Below are 18630 nucleotides of genomic sequence, written 5' to 3'. Positions count from 1 at the left end.
GCTTCCCTTATTATCGGATTTAGGTGGGAGAAATATTTATTATATAACTGAGGTATTGTTGAAGATATTGGTAAACAACTTGTTGCATAACTTCCTTAAAATAAAAGTTTACGTTTCGCTTAAAATTACGTATTTCTACGTAAAACTTTTTCGTTTTTAGTTCATTATTTGTTACAAAAACCACAAAACAAGATAAGAACTCAAAAAGACAATTGTGACGTCGTGTGGGGTAAGGTTAACCCAACACAGCTTGTTTTTGGGTGAGTTAAGTGATTGTTTGATCACAGTGCCTAGCATGACGTAACATGATAGTGTTACACCTTAAATCCTGATCAATCGAGGCTTTGTATCTAATGCGGCTGAACCGTGGGAAAAATGAGCCATTGATAAAAAGCACAGATGCGTTTCAACGCAGCTAAACAAAATTTGCGATTGTTTTGAAGCCTACGGCGATTCATCTTGTAAAATAAGAGATTGCAAATAATGATCAATCGAATGCGTCATAATAAATCAACTCATGCGTAACAATCGAATAAAATTCGCAGAAATATTACGGCAAGGTTCATTTGCGTGAAGGTGACTTAACTGAACGAACAAAACGAGCTGAAGGTGTAGAACATAGATAAAAATAACAATTAGTAGAAAATAGAGGTGAAGAGTTACAAAATGTTGTTTTATTGGAAATATTTGATTTTTGTGGCTTATTTTACAAACTCACACGCATTGCCCGAAAGGTAAGAAACCAATTTTATTTTTAAAAATCGAAATACGTTGTTTTATTTATTGTTACTGTTTTTTATTGCGTTCCATTATTGTAAAAACTTTATTAAAATTATTAAACGTACATTACCATTGCATTTCCTTATATTTTAAAATAAAGTTTATGTTTAATTGAGTAAATTTTGGTTAATTATTTTACAATATATTTTTTTAAATATTTTACATTACATTTTGGTGTTTTAAAATTTGTTGCTAGAAAGTTTAAAAATATTTATTAAACATTTTACGAGTTTTTTTTATTAAATCTTTCTCAAAACTAAACAAAAACTCCCGTTGTCTTTTTGGCGGAAACATAATTAAGAAAATGCCAATATTCATCAAATAACGGCGCCTGAATTACTAGATACCTTTTCATGATTTAAATTATAAAATTATTCATCTTTACAAATATTATTTCCGTTTTTGTAGTCTTGGATTGGCAATTTTGCGTCTGTCACGCGTCAGAAGTACGTCAGTTGTCAAATATGACACATTTGAAACTTTTATTACCAATTTCAGGGGTTTATTTCCCTGTTTTTTTAAATAGTTTATATTTCATAAACTAATTCAGTTTCGAATTGGACTGATTTTAATTTCTTTTATTTTCTCATATTTTTAAATCCGGCTTTTCAGTGAAAATGCCAACGACCTTTTAACGATAATAACCTGTAGATGAAGGAGTTTTAAACGGATTAAAATGGTTTAAAATTCAATTAAAATGTCATTAAATGTTTACATTAGGTGTGGTGGTAATAGGGTATTATACCTTGATATTTTGACTTGCAACTTTATAGTTACCGCAAATTTTGGTGATTTTGCGACAATCGGTGGTACTCTATATACCCACTTTACTCATATCCATTTTTGTTTTATTTTTAAATATGAGATAACAAGTTTAATATTTTATATTTCAGTGGATATATAATGACGTCACCAGCCGTGTTTCGAGCTGGGGTCGATCATTCAGTAAACGTTCGATTGTTTAATCACAATGAAGTAGTGAGAGTTTATATTAAGTTGGTTGATCTTCGTGAAAATTTACTTGCAAGTGCTTCGGAGGAAATTACCAACGCTGGACTACTTACTATACATGTGATTTCTTACAATATTATTATAATAAAAATATTTATTTAATTTAAAAAGGGAAACATTTTATGTTTTAAAGGGAAACACTGTTTTTTAAATTTTTTTAAAAATGTCGGAAAATAAACGCGGGAATCACAAAATGTTCTCAAATCAAAACAAAACCCAATAAATTAAAATAAAAACAAGTTACTCTACCCAATAACAATATAAAATCATATTTTTATATACTTAAGGTCCCGCCAGGTAAATCTGGCAAAGCTAATTTAAGGATTTGTGGAAATTGCCACACAAATAATAACTTCCGATTCTCAAACTCAACTCCGGTTACAATTCTCAAAAAAGGTTCATCTGCGTTTCTACAAACAGATAAACCGATTTACAAACCTTCACAAACAGGTATTTACTTCTTGTATGTTAATTTACTTCATGTAATGCGTAGGTTTTTTAAATAACTTGACGTTTGTGGGTTGGCGCTGATAATTGAGAAAGAGGCTATGTTGGATAAAAACGCTTGTGGTTGGATTTTTTACTTTATGTGAAAGCTTATGGTTAAAAAGTTATTCTTATTAGCTTATGGTTGAACTGTATTATTTTTATATGGATATAGTAATAAATGATTAATTTTGTCTTTTTAGTGAACGTCAATGTTATAACTGTTAACAGAGATCTAAAACCAGTTAACAAAAATGTAAGTAGTCTTTACATTTACATTTTGTGATCATTTACAACTTTTGTGTTGTGTGAAGTTATTTTTTGTTCTCTAATTGAAGTTATTCTTTTTTTTTAGGTCACAGCCTATGTTGTGGTAAGTAAAATTAAAAAAAAAAAAATTTTTAAAAAAATTGTAATTAAATTAAACACTCATTTTTTAGTCAAGAATATGTCCCCTTGTATTAAAAATCAATCAAACCTTTTTATTTCAGGCTCCTAATAATGTTCGAATGTTTCAGTGGAGTAATCTGAAAGAATCATGTTGTGGTAATTATCATTTAATTTTAAACATTTTGTTAAAATTAGATTTAACTGCTGGCAGCAAGTAGGCAAAACACTTTGCCCACTTTATAAGGTTCTGGGTTTGATACTTACTGCTTTCATGCTGTAGCGCCCTTAAGTAGGGGCCTATAAATGGTATGAACTCCTGCTAAAACAAAATTAATTAACAGCATAATTATTAGGCAATTATAATCTATAACTTCCAAAACTGCCACAGTCAACTTAAGACTGGATCAGGGTAACCGATGTTACTCTATGCTAAAATTGCTAAATTGACCTTTCAACAAGAATAAATGGATAGAAAAAAAACTGTTTGAATGTCAAGTACTAACTTTTATAAAATGTTATATTAGGGGTCCGTAGTTTTTCTTTTCAACTTTCGGATCAACCTGTTTTGGGTGAATGGAAAATTTTTGCAGATATTGAGCGTTATTCGTACAATACCACGTTTGAAATCCGTGAATATGGTACATTTGTGTGTTAATATATTTAGTTTTAAACCACCTGCTTTTGTATATGAAATTAGTAACAAACGTATCATTATTTTTAGTTCGACCAAAATTTGATGTTGTGATAACAGCTCCTCCATATTTTCGAAGTAATTGTGAGGATGTTGTGGTGAAGAGTAATTATCTCTTTGACAAACCTGTTGTTGGAAACCTTAGCATAAATTTCACCATACATGGGGTAGGATATTCAAAAGTCAAGTATTTGGAACGAGGGCCAACCGTTACTAACAAACTAAAGGTTTGTTATATATTTAACACAACCCAATTATATGAAGCTTTGTCTGTCTTGTCTTAGCTTAAAGTTGATTTTGCTTATATCCTTGTTAATCTAACGATATGGATGAAATAATAAAATATTTGAGCTTGATTAAGGTAGTTAATGGTAATGACTCAAGATCCTTAAAACAAGTAGTATTAAGTAACTTATTACAAGCAACACGCTTTAAAGTATGTTAAATATTTTGTTTTAGATAAATGGGACAACAACAATACCAATCTGCCAGTCTGATTTACTGCCTCCAAATTTAAATCCTTACTTTAAAGGGGCATTAAGTATATTTGCCACTGTTTCAAGTGACGATGGTAACTCTTTCACTGCATTCGATAACACCACTCCAATTTCAAAACATTTGGTCAGTATTGAGTTTGGTAAAGACACAAGACAGCATTTCAAACCTGGTATTCCATTTCGTGGAAAGGTAAAACACTGTTTTATTGTGGTGACCTAACAACATAAATAAAGTTATTTTTAATGTTGGCATATGGCACTTTGTATTTTTCTTAGTAAGGTAAGACTTGATATTCTCAGTTTAATTCCCACTGCAGACATGTTGTATTGTTCTTAAGTTGGCCTAGGACCTAAAGGATGTTAACCCTTATTTTTATTATTTCTTGAAGGTTATTGCAAGATACTTGGATGGTACAAGGGCCCCTTATATCACAATTATGTTGAACGTTGAAGTGGATCGAACATCTTATTACAGACAGGAAATAACATCAGATATTGACGGTGTTATTAAATTTCAAGTTCCTGAGTTACCCTCAGATACAAAATTGGTGTGGATTGAGGTAATTTAGTGGATTTTGTTTATTAAACTAAACAGAACTAATAGTTGGTCATCATTTGAAAATACTTATAATAATTTTAGTTCTGTTATTTTTTAATAATTTTAATATTGCCTTAATATTTCCAACAGGCAAGAGTATTTGCCATACAAGGTGAGCTCATTGGTGCCCACTACCAGTCAATTTATCGAAACTTACACAAATGGAACTCACAGAGTAATTGTTATTTGTTGGCACAAGGTCCTGACACTGCCTTAACTGTAAGTTGTTTCACAATTTTATTCTTGTATAAGCATCTATTAGTTTAACCATGCTACTTAATATATTAACAATTATTTAGAGTGGAACTTCATCAAAAGTTGTTGTGAAATCAAATTGTCCTTGCAACTTTACACTTTATTATGAGATGGTGTCAAGAGGTAATATAGTCCAAACTGGGAACAAAATTGTTACACCTAAGAACAGTGTTCTTGTTAGTCCAACCAGAAGATCACATCGTGGTAATAATTTTATTTTGTTTAACATTAAAATAATTAGGGAAAAAATTATTTTCTATTCATGTATACATATGTTCACTTTATTTAATTTTTAGGCACTGATGCTGAAATTTGTCAAACTTCTTTAACCATCAATGTAACTTCATCAATGGCTCCTGTAGTTCGGATGTTGGTTTATTTTGTGAAGGAAAATGGGGAGGGGGTTGCCGATAGCATTCATCTTCCAGTTACATCTCAACTTGATAATGATGTAAGGAATTTTTTATGTTATATTAATCATATTTATGAATTACTGTATATACCAGTGTTGTCTTAAAGTTGATATGTGCCAAGTTAGTAAATTGTTGATCATGTGGTATTAGTTTAATTCACTATTTTCTTGGTTTAACTAACATGTTTGTGTTTGTTCCTACAATGTAACAATACTTACCAATTTCCAGGTAAATATTGAGAGCTCATCAACAGATTCCAAACCAGGTAGTGAGGTAAACATTGAGGTATCCTCCAACACTGGTTCTTGTGTTTGTTTAACTATTGTGGATAAGAGCGTTCATTTGATGAAACCAGATTACATGATCAAACCTAACCAGGTAAGAATTTGTATTTAAAGTTTTAAGCAGAATTAAACCAAACTTTTGTTATGTTGTTTATTTATTTGAAAGGGTAAATAATTTACTCTTACTTAAACCATTTAAAATTTTAAGATTTTTGATGAACTCTACTCGTATGATTTGGACAATCTTCCTTTCGAGCAACAAATAGATTGGTGGAAGTTATCTCGGACGCGCAGGAGCACCAACTTGTGGTGGAACATGCAAGCACGGGATTCCAAGTTTGCTTTCCTCGAGGCAGGATTGGTGGTGATGTCCAATTATGTTAGTTTAGATAACAAGATCACCACCTTGTTCTTCCCGAGTATGTCGACCCAAGCCATGCAACAACTTATCCGTGGACAGGACCAACCACAAGGGGGAACTGAAGATCAAAACAGGTAAACTCTTTGCTTATACTGTTATAATTTATTAAATACAAAAATAATCATCATTTTAGATATTAGTTATATTTTTTTTAGCATTATTAAGAGGCGGCGAACATATTTTCCTGAAACTTGGTTTTGGAAATGTTTTAATGTCAGGTATGAAAGATTTTTGCCCATTATTGTTTATATTCAGTATATATACTAAACTGTATTAATCATGTTATTGACCTCATTTAATTGCAGCTCTGGTCTTAAGAACCTGACTCTTACCCTTCCTGATTCAATAACTAGTTGGAGAGCCGATGCTTTTACTTTAAATTCTAACCAGGGAATTGGGATTTCTAAACCCCATTTTATCACAAGTTTTAAACCATTTTTTGTTGATTTTAAACTTCCATATTCAGTGATTAGAGGGGAGCTAGTCACCGTACCAGTAACAACCTACAACTATCTTGACTCTTGTGTGAAGGTATTTTGTTTAATTTTTAAAATGTTTAACCTTTGTAATGTTCTGCTAATATTCATTATTTTTGACCCAGGTTTCATTATCGGTTCTGCTACCTTTTGGGATCAATTTTAAACACACAAAACATCACAGAATGGTTTCCAACTTTTGTATTTCCTCTCATACAACTAAAACTATCTCAGTGGATTTAAAGTTTGGTCACTTGGGAACGAGGAATATTAGTGGTAGGTGTTGATGTGTACACATTCAAACTTATAATTTTACAAGTTTTGTAGTTAATCTGTCTACAACTAATTTAAGGTGTAACAATTATATTGTCTTGTAGTATAATGTTTTAACCAAACTTATAAATTTATTTTTAGCTATGGCCCATATTGTGCCCGGCACTTGTTGTGGACATAAAGTTGCAACTGTGAAGCAAGAAAGTGACTTTATTACAAAAAGTGTCATCGTTAAGGTAATTCTATTTGGACTTAGCACCAGTGACTGTAACAATTTTTAGTATGTGCTACAGTAAACTAATAGCATGGTTAACATGGCATAGTTTCCCATAATTTATAAGGTCACCAGTTCTATCTTTATTAATTTTATTAATTTCTATTCCCACAGCCAGAAGGGGTGAAACGGGATTATACATACAGTGTTTATTTCTGCCCCAACGAGAGAATAAACATCACAACCCCAACTTCTTTTGCTTTTCAATTTGTTAAACTTCCTGGCAATATTACTGGCTTTAGTTTTCTATCAAAAGGTAAGAGTACATTTATGACAATATGTATGTGTGGTTGTGGTAAGTGAAACTTTATCCATAAGGTTCTAAGTTTAATTCTCACTGCTCCCTTGTTGTAATGTTTTTGATTCAGTCATTTAGCGAAAAATTTTATTTAAATTTAGAATTAAAAAAAAAAGATTAAAATAAAACTTAAATTACTTTTACAGCTTCTAGGAATGTCCATCTTGTGTTGGCATCCGAAGATCATCTGACTTCCAACTCCTTTAAGATCATTTTGGGAGGATCCAACAATCAACAATCCTGGATATCTCGTGATTCCCAACATCTCGTCACCGCATCCACCCTGGACATTCTCTCGGAGGATCAGTTTAGATCTTTCTGGGTGGTTTGGGAACACGGCAACATCCAAGTTGGAACGGGATCAAGTCCGGGTCAATCCACGAGGTTCATGCAGTGGCAGGAGTCAGGTTACCATGACAACGTTCCTGTTCGTTATATTGGGTTTGCCACAGGAGATGGAGTAAAAGGGGAGTTTCTGCTGTGGCGCAAAGAAGGTTGGTTCTGGGTTTGATTCCCACTGCTAGCATGGTGTAACATTGTTAAATTATGTTATAGATTTATCTTGTTTAACTTTTTTGTCAAACATTTAAACATAAAATTTAATTTTAGAATCAGGAAGTTCATTTAATGAAGTTTTTGTTCTTGAACTTCCAGCAAACACGGTTAAAGGTTCAACAAAAGCTGTGGCATCAGTAATAGGTAGATTTTTAAGTTTCTTATTATTTCATTAAACAAACTGTATTTATTCTACAAAGTTCACAACATTATGGTATTTACAACTACTTTAATCAGGTGATGTAATGGGTCCAACCCTTAAGAACTTGAACAACTTGCTCAGTCTTCCATATGGTTGTGGTGAGCAGAATATGATCAAGTTTGCTCCCAATATTTATGTTTTAAATTACTTGAAAGCCACTCAACAACTCACTTATGAGATAGAACAACAAGCCACCCAGTTTCTTGTAACAGGTAATAATATGTATAAGTAGAAGCATACTAGAGTTAAACCTTTAGCTTTAAAACAGTACCAGGTTAGTAACGAAACGAAATTTATTTGTAGGTTATCAACGCCAGTTAACTTACAAAAGATTTGATGGATCTTACAGTCCATTTGGTGACAAAGATTTTGCTGGAAGCATGTGGTAAGAATATTTTTTTTATTTCTTCCCTTATGTAAGAATTGATTTAAAATATTATAAGATTTCAAGCATACTATGCATTTAATTCTTCCAACTATAAGCTCGGTCTTAAGATAATTTTCATACAATTTTAAATCCTACAACGAGGTTACCAGACTGAATTTCATCAATTTGTATTAATTATTAACAGGTTGACATCATTTGTGTTAAAATCTTTCTCCCAAGCTCGAGATCTAATTTTCATCGATCCAAACGAAATCCATGAGATCAAGGAATGGATATTTTCAAGACAGAGGGAAAATGGGGCTTTCCCTGCAGTAGGAAAGGTGTGGAACAAGGACACTCAGACTGGGAACGACAGCGAGGTTGCTCTCACAGCTTATGTGATTATTGCAATGCTGAAGGCTGGATTGGACTCAGAGGTAAACATGTTTTAGTAATTTTAAAACATTACTTAATGTTTAAAACGTTTAAAACGATTTTTTTTAAACCTTTGGCTAGGTTCCTGTACCTGGCATTTTGTTATAATTTAGAGTAAGATTAATCTGAGATTAATAGTTTTTCAATCTTGTACTGTTCTTGAGTAAGACCTGGGATCTTAAGATTAAATTCCTCTGCACCTTAAACCTATTACATCAGTTCAATTAAAACTTTATTTTATTTTTTTAAAACAGAAAGAAGAAATTGCAATGTTCCAAGCCAAAGAATTCCTTGAACTCCATGTTTTTAAAATATCTGACTCTTATACATCAGCTATTGTCGCTTATTCTTTAACTTTATTGGAAAGTGAATATGCAGTTGAAGCTAAAAGAAGGTTGATGCAAAAAGCAAAAACTGATCGAGGGGCGATGTATTGGACTTTACAAGAAGATATCACTTCAGCTGATGATTTATTTGGGTTCGGAGATTCAATGAAACAAACTGGTAAGCTAACTTTAGTTATCTTGTCGTTAATATATCAGATGTTATAATATATTCATAAGACACATTCGTTACTGTTGCCCCTGGTAATACTGATGCTCCTGCCTTTAATATTTTTGCTTGGCAGAAATTACAGTTAACAGTTTAAGGTCAATATAACATAGCATTAGTTAGACCAGTGACATTTGGTTCAAAACTATTTCTATCCACATGCTTTGGTTTTAACAATTTCATTTATTTTTTAAGTTATCTCTGCTGAAATAGAAATGACCTCGTATGCTTTACTCATGTTCACTCACCATCAGAACAACTCAGCTGCTCTTCCTATTGTTAAATGGCTTTCTAAAAATCGAAATGCTCTGGGTGGATTCTCTTCAACTCAGGTAAAATTAGAATCAATTTGTGATTAAAAGAAATTATTATTTTTAAGTTAAAAATTTAAATTTGTATTTTTAGGACACTTGTGTGGCACTGAATGCCCTCTCAGAATATGCCATCTTTTCATTCATTGGTGGAGTTAACTTAAATGTAAGTCTCGCAACTACAAACTATGCCACCAACTTTCAACTTAACAACGAGAACAGTGAAGTTTTACAAACCACAAACATCCCCTCTCTACCAACAACCATGTTTGTGGATTCAACTGGATATGGATGTGCTTTGTTACAGGTTTGTATATTTTAATTAAAGTTTAGTTTACATAGAAGTTTGTGTATTACTCAAGGATAATTATAGATAATAAATAATAGCCTGTCCTATGGCTTGCATTTTGGTTGTCAAAATATGGTCACAACTTTTATCTTATATTTGCTGGTGATAATTTACCTGGGCACCACAGATGGCAGTTTTATTTCTTTTGTAATCCTGTGGTCACCAAGCTATATTATTTAAAGATTATTTTAAACTACAAGCATATCAACCTCTTATTTGAAATTCAGATAAATGTTGATTACAATATCCCAACACCTGATGAAGAATCTGATTTTTACATCAAAGTCCAAAACAGGAGGTTGAACAACAATCTTCATTTAAACCAACCAGGTATTATCATATGGTTACAGTTTGGGTTGTATGGTTTTATCACATGGTTACAGTTTGGGTTGTATGGTTTTATCACATGGTTACAGTTTGGGTTGTATGGTTTTATCACATGGTTACAGTTTGGGTTGTATGGTTTTGTCACATGGTTACAGTTTGGGTTGTATGGTTTTGTCACATGGTTACAGTTTGGGTTGTATGGTTTTGTCACATGGTTACAGTTTGGGTTGTATGGTTTTGTCACATGGTTACAGTTTGGGTTGTATGGTTTTATCACATGGTTACAGTTTGGGTTGTATGGTTTTGTCACATGGTTACAGTTTGGGTTGTATGGTTTTGTCACATGGTTACAGTTTAGGTTGTATGGTTTTGTCACATGGTTACAGTTTGGGTTGTATGGTTTTGTCACATGGTTACAGTTTGGGTTGTATGGTTTTGTCACATGGTTACAGTTTGGGTTGTATGGTTTTGTCACATGGTTACAGTTTGGGTTGTATGGTTTTGTCACATGGTTACAGTTTGGGTTGTATGGTTTTGTCACATGGTTACAGTTTGGGTTGTATGGTTTTGTCACATGGTTACAGTTTGGGTTGTATGGTTTTGTCACATGGTTACAGTTTGGGTTGTATGGTTTTATCACATGGTTACAGTTTGGGTTGTATGGTTTTGTCACATGGTTACAGTTTGGGTTGTATGGTTTTGTCACATGGTTACAGTTTAGGTTGTATGGTTTTGTCACATGGTTACAGTTTGGGTTGTATGGTTTTGTCACATGGTTACAGTTTGGGTTGTATGGTTTTGTCACATGGTTACAGTTTGGGTTGTATGGTTTTGTCACATGGTTACAGTTTGGGTTGTATGGTTTTGTCACATGGTTACAGTTTGGGTTGTATGGTTTTGTCACATGGTTACAGATTGGGTTGTATGGTTTTGACACATGGTTACAGTTTGGGTTGTATGGTTTTATCACATGGTTACAGTTTGGGTTGTATGGTTTTGTCACATGGTTACAGTTTGGGTTGTATGGTTTTGTCACATGGTTACAGTTTGGGTTGTATGGTTTTGTCACATGGTTACAGTTTGGGTTGTATGGTTTTGTCACATGGTTACAGTTTGGGTTGTATGGTTTTATCACATGGTTACAGTTTGGGTTGTATGGTTTTGTCACATGGTTACAGTTTGGGTTGTATGGTTTTGTAACATGGTTACAGTTTGGGTTGTATGGTTTTGTAACATGGTTACAGTTTGGGTTGTATGGTTTTGTCACATGGTTACAGTTTGGGTTGTATGGTTTTGTCACATGGTTACAGTTTGGGTTGTATGGTTTTGTCACATGGTTACAGTTTGGGTTGTATGGTTTTGTCACATGGTTACAGTTTGGGTTGTATGGTTTTGTCACATGGTTACAGTTTGGGTTGTATGGTTTTGTCACATGGTTACAGTTTGGGTTGTATGGTTTTGTCACATGGTTACAGTTTGGGTTGTATGGTTTTGTCACATGGTTACAGTTTGGGTTGTATGGTTTTGTCACATGGTTACAGTTTGGCTTGTATAACCATTGTATTTGTATATTTAGATAACACGACACGAACCAGATATGAGGTTGGTGTTTGTGTGAGATGGTTGCACTCTGGTTCCTCTAACATGGCTGTTCTTGAGTTTAATCTTTTAACTGGACTCAAACCTGACCTTGAGTCTTTACAGAAGGTGATTTAATATTTTGCATTTTTAAAAATTAGGTGGAATTAGTAGAAATCAAACCTAATCATCAAGTCTAAACAACCACCCAATACCTTAATTCACTATTTTAATGAAATTATTTTATTTTAGTTAATTGAACGGGAAAGTAACAATCTGATGCGATATGAGATCCAAGGTCGAAGTATTTTGTTTTATTTTGACGAAGTTCACAGTACTTGTAATACTTGTGTCAAGTTTAAAACAATCCAGGAGTTTGCTACTGAGAATGTTCAACCTCAATCTGTGAAAGTTTTTGATTATTATGAACCAGGTTCGGACGTTAAAATAAATGGGATTTAAACTGATTTTAAATTGTTTTGTAATCAAATTAATGTTGCAGGTTATACAAGAGAAGTTTCTTATTTACCGAACCCTTCTTTAGCATGTGAAGTAAATGATACTGATTGTACAATAGCCCAAGAACAACAAGGTAAGGTTCTAAACCTGTATTCAAACCAACGCCTAAGGTCCGGTTTAATTCCCACTACTGTGTTGTTGTATTAAAATTACATAGGATAAATCAAAGTAACGATTTCTTTCCCAAATATTATCTAATACTAAATACCAGCTAGGTTGACAGTTTGGTAAAAGGCCATAAACTCTTAGACTAGGTTACTATAATGTCAGGAAGTTAGTTGTTCCTTATTAAATTAATAGCACCACAATAATAACAAATTTTTGTTAAGATTGTGGAAGTTTGGGTTGCACAGATGATGATTTTACTGAATGTCGTTGTGAACATAATTGTGGGTTTGGAGGCCCAGCAGTTTGTGGATCAAACGGGGAAGTTTACATCAACCAATGTCGTTTGGATGCTGCTTCGTGCGAATTAAATATGGAGATTGAACCTCATGATTTTATTTTTTGTGAAGAAGGTTTGTGAATTTTTTTTTAATGGTTTAATGATTTATATTAGTTGGTTTTATAACTCATTTTGTCATAACCTATCAAGTAAGATATTGTAACGATTTGTGTGTAGGTATTTTGTAAAAAAAGTCGTACTTTATTATTGCGAAAGAGTTGCGTTCCAAACTTGCATCACGATTATACAAAGTGTTTTAAACACGTAAAACAAAACACGTAATAGAATTGAATGTCTAGGCTACAATACTCACATTAAGTAACACAACTTGGCAATAGGTGTAAACATGTGACTACAAATAGATAACAACGTAAACAACTATATGGCCGACTTGTTACAATGTTTTATGATCAGGCCCTGTTTGCTTATAATGTTGATGGGCGAGCAATTTAACTTGAATGATAATTACATCAAGTTTAATAAATAAATATATTTCAGCTGAGGTTGAAAATGAGTTGCCATTAATTCTTGATATCCCAGTGGAAACTGAAAAACAAGAAGAGGATTATTATGCTGATTATAAACATTATCTTAGTGATGACAGCCAGGCTCATTTCCACTAGGTAAGATTTTATGTTTTAAAAGTTTAGGATGTTAGTGAATAAGGATAAACATAGAGTAACATAAGTTACTCCGACCCAGTCTCGAGTTGCCTGTGGCAGTTTGGGATATTATAGATTATAATTGCCTGATAATTAAGCTGTTGATTAAGTGCTGACTCAGCAGGAGTTCATACGGTTTATAGCGCCTTACTCAAGGGCGCTACAGCATGAGAGTTGTAAGGATGGAACCCATGACCTCATGCGTGGTGTAGCAAGTGTTCGTACCACTACATTAATATAAGGTCAATCATGAATTAAGCCTTAATTTGTGTTTTAATACAGCTTTATATTATTTACAGAATATCCTGATATTATTGACCTAATCTGAAAAAGGGTATTTCTTATTTTAATTTAAGAGTTTTAATTGCAAAATCCCTAATACAGTACACAAAATCTCTTTAACTTAAGAACTTTTCTGCTAATATTTTTATAAACATCGCCTTTATTTTTATTGTATCTTATTTGTTTTATATTTCTGATTTTTAGGTTTTTCGTTTGCCTGTAAATACCTTATGTAAAAATAAATTAAAATAATGAAATTGTAACTTTCTTTTAAACCAACTTTAATGTTGTTAAGTTTAGTCGAGAAGTCAAAATAGTTAAAGCACATCCAAAGCTAGTATTTTTATTAATTATTGTTTAGTACAAATAAACCAAAGATAGATTGACTGTTTTACGAGTTGGTTTAAAGTGATTGGTTAGCTCAGTGGTAAGGCGCTGGCTTACCAACCTACAGAGCTTGAGTTCGAAGCCGAGTGGTTGACATTTTTAAAAAATCATTTTTTAATTTGCAACGTATAATTTAATTTTCGCAACAATTTTTCCAGTTGTCAGTTGGCCTTGTGGTTGTGTCCGTAGGACGTTTTTGTGTTGTCATGTGGTTGTCAGGTTCAAATCTAGGCAGAGGTGGTTGTTGTGTCCGTAGGACATAGGTTGTTTCCCTTGGTTGTGTCCGTTGGACATCGGTTGTGTCCGTTGGACGTTGGTTGTGTCCGTAGGACAACAAAGGCAGAAATAGAAACAGGTAGAAAATCTTTTTTCAATTTTTTTCTTAAACGACCAAATAGTTAGATATATATTAGTTATCGCATTTAACTTGTGTCCAAACTTTAGCTTGTTGTTAAGGAATGGGGGTACTAACCACCTCCCCTTTGGTTCGAAATCAGTCAAATACAATTTATTTTATTAAAGAACGATTTTACACAAACAGTGTTAAAATGATGATAATCTGGTTTACAGCGTCATCTTCGTATAACAATTTCGACATGGGTGTGTAGCTCAGTGGTTAGACGCTGATCTACCAACTACAAGATCTTTGGTTCGAATCCTGAAAAATCTATTTTTTGTTCCCTGCCCAGGAATTTGTAATCAACGTTCTCTCTCCACTCCCCAAACCAAAAGCTGTTGTTAAATATTTTATTTAAAATCTTAAAATGCGCAGCTAATTAACAGGTTAAATTTACCTATTTAGGCTTATGAATTACATAAACAACCAAAAAACATTAATTAAGTTTATTTATACCTAATTTAATACGTTAAACAACACAAATTTATCCTAAACCAAAATAGGAAATAAATTTACGACTCGATATTTCTAATCCGTCAGTGGGCGTGCTAGAATGAATTCTGCTCTACAAAAAAATGTGACACTCGCCACACGCCACGAATTTTTAATTTAATAAATTTTTGTTTTAATTTCTTAAAACATTACCAATTTAAATAACACAACATATAAACATACTAACATCACCAAATATCCTTAAAAAATTATCTAAACCCTTTTTAGCCATTCACATACAAAACTTGTAAGAAAAGTAAAAAAGATTTTTGCAAATTTATTAATGTTTTATATTAATGGCCAATAATGCTTTTGATAACACATTGTCCTGACTAAATACATATTTTATTGTTTAATTATTACATTTAATTACTTAACAAAACTTTAAAAAGCAATTTACCCTGCAAATGCCGCAATAAAATGTCCTCGACAACAATATTTCAACTCTCTGTCCAACTAGTTTGATTACTAATTTAACAAATTGTCCCTCTTAAATATATTTTGCATCTTTAAAAGTCTTTACATAACCAGTAAACTAAAATATGAACACACTGAAATTAATTATACAAAACAAACTGTTTTATGACATCATAAACTTTGATAAAAAGATTTTTTACCCCCAAATTAAAATGTTTAATTAATGATTTTCAACTTCAAGAGCTTAAAATGAGTTTGAATCAAACTTATCGAAACATATCTGCTCGAATATTGTTCAATAGACAGGAATATTTGTTGAACACATTAGCTGGTCAACTAGTCACAACATTCACTTTATTCGATGTTTGTATGATTTTGGTGATCAGTGCTTTTATAGCTTGGACAAAAGATTGGAAAATAAATTATGAAGTAAGTTTGGTTATGCTTTTATCGAAGCCGAAATTTTAAAACTAACTCCCACTGCTACAATGTTGTAGAGTATTTAAGGAAAAAAAGTTATTATTATTCACAACTGCTGCTACCCCAAAAACAGGCAGTAAAATATCAATCAAGCATTGCACAATTTTAAAGAAATACTTGGCTCATTTAAAACTTCAGTTGATATTATAACAATAGGATAAATAAGGCCGTAAGGTCAAATTCAAACAAAAACAAACTGATCTTATTTTAGCGACATCCAGTATTTTTGCCAAAGCGGCCACCAAATGGATTTCGTCTTTACGCTGTTTTATTAGAAACAGGCCACAGCCCTGCAGGAGGAACCACATCAAGTATTTTCCTCCGCATATGTGGAAAATACACAAAGACCCCGGGTTTTACACTAGTTTGTACAAATGGACAACGACTTAACGCAAACAAACGACTTTTTAACAGCCAGAACAAGGACATGTTTATTTTGTCGGTTCCACATTACCTTGGTGGAATTGAAGCATTCGAAGTTGCTACCGATAGAAAGGGGGATAGTCCACCCTGGTAGATTTGTTATTACACAGCAACCTTTAAGTTTATCACCCTACAAAATATAAATAAGTAGAGTTATTTATATGTTCAGGTTTTTAAAAAGTATTCGTGTTATGTGTTTGGACAACAAAAAGTGCTGGCAAAGCAATGTTGGGGCATGGTTAAGAGGTGATTTGAAACCTTACCACATTAAAGCAAGAATTATCGGGGCTTTAAGCACGAGAGAATATTTAGTGAAAGTGTTTTTACAAAACCATAACTGGACGTTTACTTGGTTCAGGTAAAACACTTTTGATTTTAATTTACTTGTGATTGAAAGGTCTAGTTTTACATATACAGCTAGTTTAATGTTAAATAATAGCACTTACTCAGACTTAGGTTTACCCTTTTTATACTGAACTAGATCACTTGGCTCCCAATTTACATGTTTACAAAGATGTTCTATACACTGGACATCAGTCGGTTTATCACTGGGTATAAGCCATTACCTGTTATATGATGATGGAATAGTTAATAATGTAACAACAGGAAGAATAGACACACCAAGTTATACATCTAATGAGATGGCACAGGCTGCTGTGATTGGTGCAGGCATTGGGGTAATAATTGGTTCAATACTCAGATTTATAACAAGACTTTTCTCTGATGGTCCAGACCCTTTTAAGATCTCAAAATTCGAAAGAGTCGACCAAAAAGACGATTTTTCGCATCTTATGGATTCTGACCGACTGGATTATGCCCGTGGTGCTGTTGTACAAATACCTATTAGTCCATTTGATGAATGTTTGGGCCATCTTAGCTTAACCCGAGACCAAATTAGAGCTGTTAAGCACATAACTGAATGTAATATAAGCTCATGTAGTTTAAAAGCTCGCATAGATAACCCAAACTGCTCACCTGTTAAAGATTGTTGTTATGCAAGATCCCCTGACGAACAAACTTATAATGACGATAGTGATAACTCTATGGGAGGATTAAATAAAATTAATGTTGTTGAAGTAGCATCACAAAAACTAACTCCAATTCGCTTCAATAATGACAGTGATTCAACAGATATTAGCATGAATAATGAGAGCATGGTTCAAAATTTGATGCCAAAAGTGAGAATAGAAGCGAATAAAAGAGGATATCGCGATAGTATAACCTCGGAGATGAATGTTCTTTGGGAGAACGAGAAAGAGATGCCACCTAATGGTAATAATGAGTCCTTGATGAGAAATGCCGCTAATAGATTTAAAAATCTTAAACCTTCCACCGGTTTAAAACAGAAATATAAGAATAAAAAATCATTTAAAAAAGGGACAAAAAATCAAGTACCAACTGTATCAGCCCGCAATGTGTCTAGTGATGACTCAGAAGTGAATTTTAATCGTTACATGAAACGAGGGGGTACAAAGCAATCTATAAATGAAGATAGGGGGTCAAAAACATCTGAACAAATTAGCGAATCATCCAAAATTTGTGAAAAAGATTTCGACTCTTTATCTGAGACTGAGACAGACCAAGAGATGGCCACAAAGTCGGCTCGAACAAATTCTGAAATAAATTTAACAAGACGACCAGAATTATTGTACAATACTGCCCCCAAGTGGAATGACACTTTGCGCATATGGATTCAGTCAGTGGATGGCGGTAAAGATCATCATAGAGCATTAAAGCGAAGATATGATTGCACTGATTTGGATAATTGCTGTCTAAGAACAGATGAAGGTGAGTTATTATTAATTTAAGAACGTCAAATTTATTAACTAATCATATGGTAACTTTAAAAGGTAACCAAAATTAGTAGTTATTTAAAAAAGTTATTACCAGGCATATCCCTTGAGCTGATGATAAAGAAATACAAAGATGAGGAAGCAGAAGCACCAACAGGAAGAGTAAGATTTGGAAGCAGTATAATTGCAACATCCCTCGCTATATTTGGAGCTATAATAGCAATTTCAGCAGTTGGTTTTACATTATATCAACGCCTGTTCATGCCAAATGCTGATACCCTCATATATTTGTATGCAGTTCTGATAGTTTTGGTTCTTCATCCTGTTGTGTTTAGCACAGCTGATGCCATGTTTTGGGCTCTGATTGCTACTTGGGCCAGAAGGCGTCGTATTATGAACCAAAAGAGAGAAAATGCACGAAAACTTGAAGTTCAGGATGAATTAGAAGTTGATAATATGAGTAACCCCAGTTCATTAAAAAGTTTAAATTAATAAAAAAAATTTTTGTTA

At 33.0% G+C, this 18630-nt stretch overlaps 2 protein-coding genes across 2 annotated transcripts; both read left to right on the top strand.

The window, feature by feature from the left end:
• Positions 1 to 577: 577 nt before the first annotated feature.
• On the top strand, positions 578 to 13982 carry LOC145760565 (C3 and PZP-like alpha-2-macroglobulin domain-containing protein 8). Its single transcript, XM_082574483.1, has 35 exons — positions 578 to 734; positions 1674 to 1851; positions 2079 to 2241; positions 2481 to 2533; positions 2633 to 2650; positions 2769 to 2823; positions 3192 to 3305; positions 3389 to 3585; positions 3818 to 4045; positions 4245 to 4415; positions 4544 to 4672; positions 4753 to 4912; positions 5005 to 5159; positions 5350 to 5499; positions 5614 to 5900; positions 5982 to 6044; positions 6132 to 6357; positions 6428 to 6578; positions 6717 to 6811; positions 6964 to 7105; positions 7294 to 7641; positions 7757 to 7846; positions 7940 to 8116; positions 8208 to 8289; positions 8477 to 8708; positions 8961 to 9210; positions 9454 to 9590; positions 9664 to 9876; positions 10146 to 10248; positions 11822 to 11952; positions 12076 to 12256; positions 12326 to 12415; positions 12672 to 12860; positions 13286 to 13410; positions 13749 to 13982. Exons 1-34 carry the CDS (start codon positions 667 to 669, stop codon positions 13408 to 13410), a joined length of 5151 nt encoding a protein of 1716 aa, XP_082430609.1. The 5' UTR covers positions 578 to 666; the 3' UTR covers positions 13749 to 13982.
• A 594-nt stretch (positions 13983 to 14576) lies between these two features.
• On the top strand, positions 14577 to 18612 carry LOC145759551 (uncharacterized). The gene is made up of 6 exons (XM_082573399.1): positions 14577 to 14698; positions 15616 to 15853; positions 16116 to 16417; positions 16497 to 16685; positions 16809 to 18115; positions 18218 to 18612. Exons 1-6 carry the CDS (start codon positions 14577 to 14579, stop codon positions 18610 to 18612), a joined length of 2553 nt encoding a protein of 850 aa, XP_082429525.1.
• The last annotated feature ends 18 nt before the right edge of the window (positions 18613 to 18630 follow it).

The sequence above is a fragment of the Corella eumyota genome, chromosome 7 (assembly GCF_963082875.1).
Source record: "Corella eumyota chromosome 7, kaCorEumy4.1, whole genome shotgun sequence".
NCBI lineage: Eukaryota > Metazoa > Chordata > Ascidiacea > Phlebobranchia > Corellidae > Corella > Corella eumyota.
Note: the sequence above shows the minus strand (reverse complement) of the source record. Positions and strands in the feature narration are given on the sequence as shown.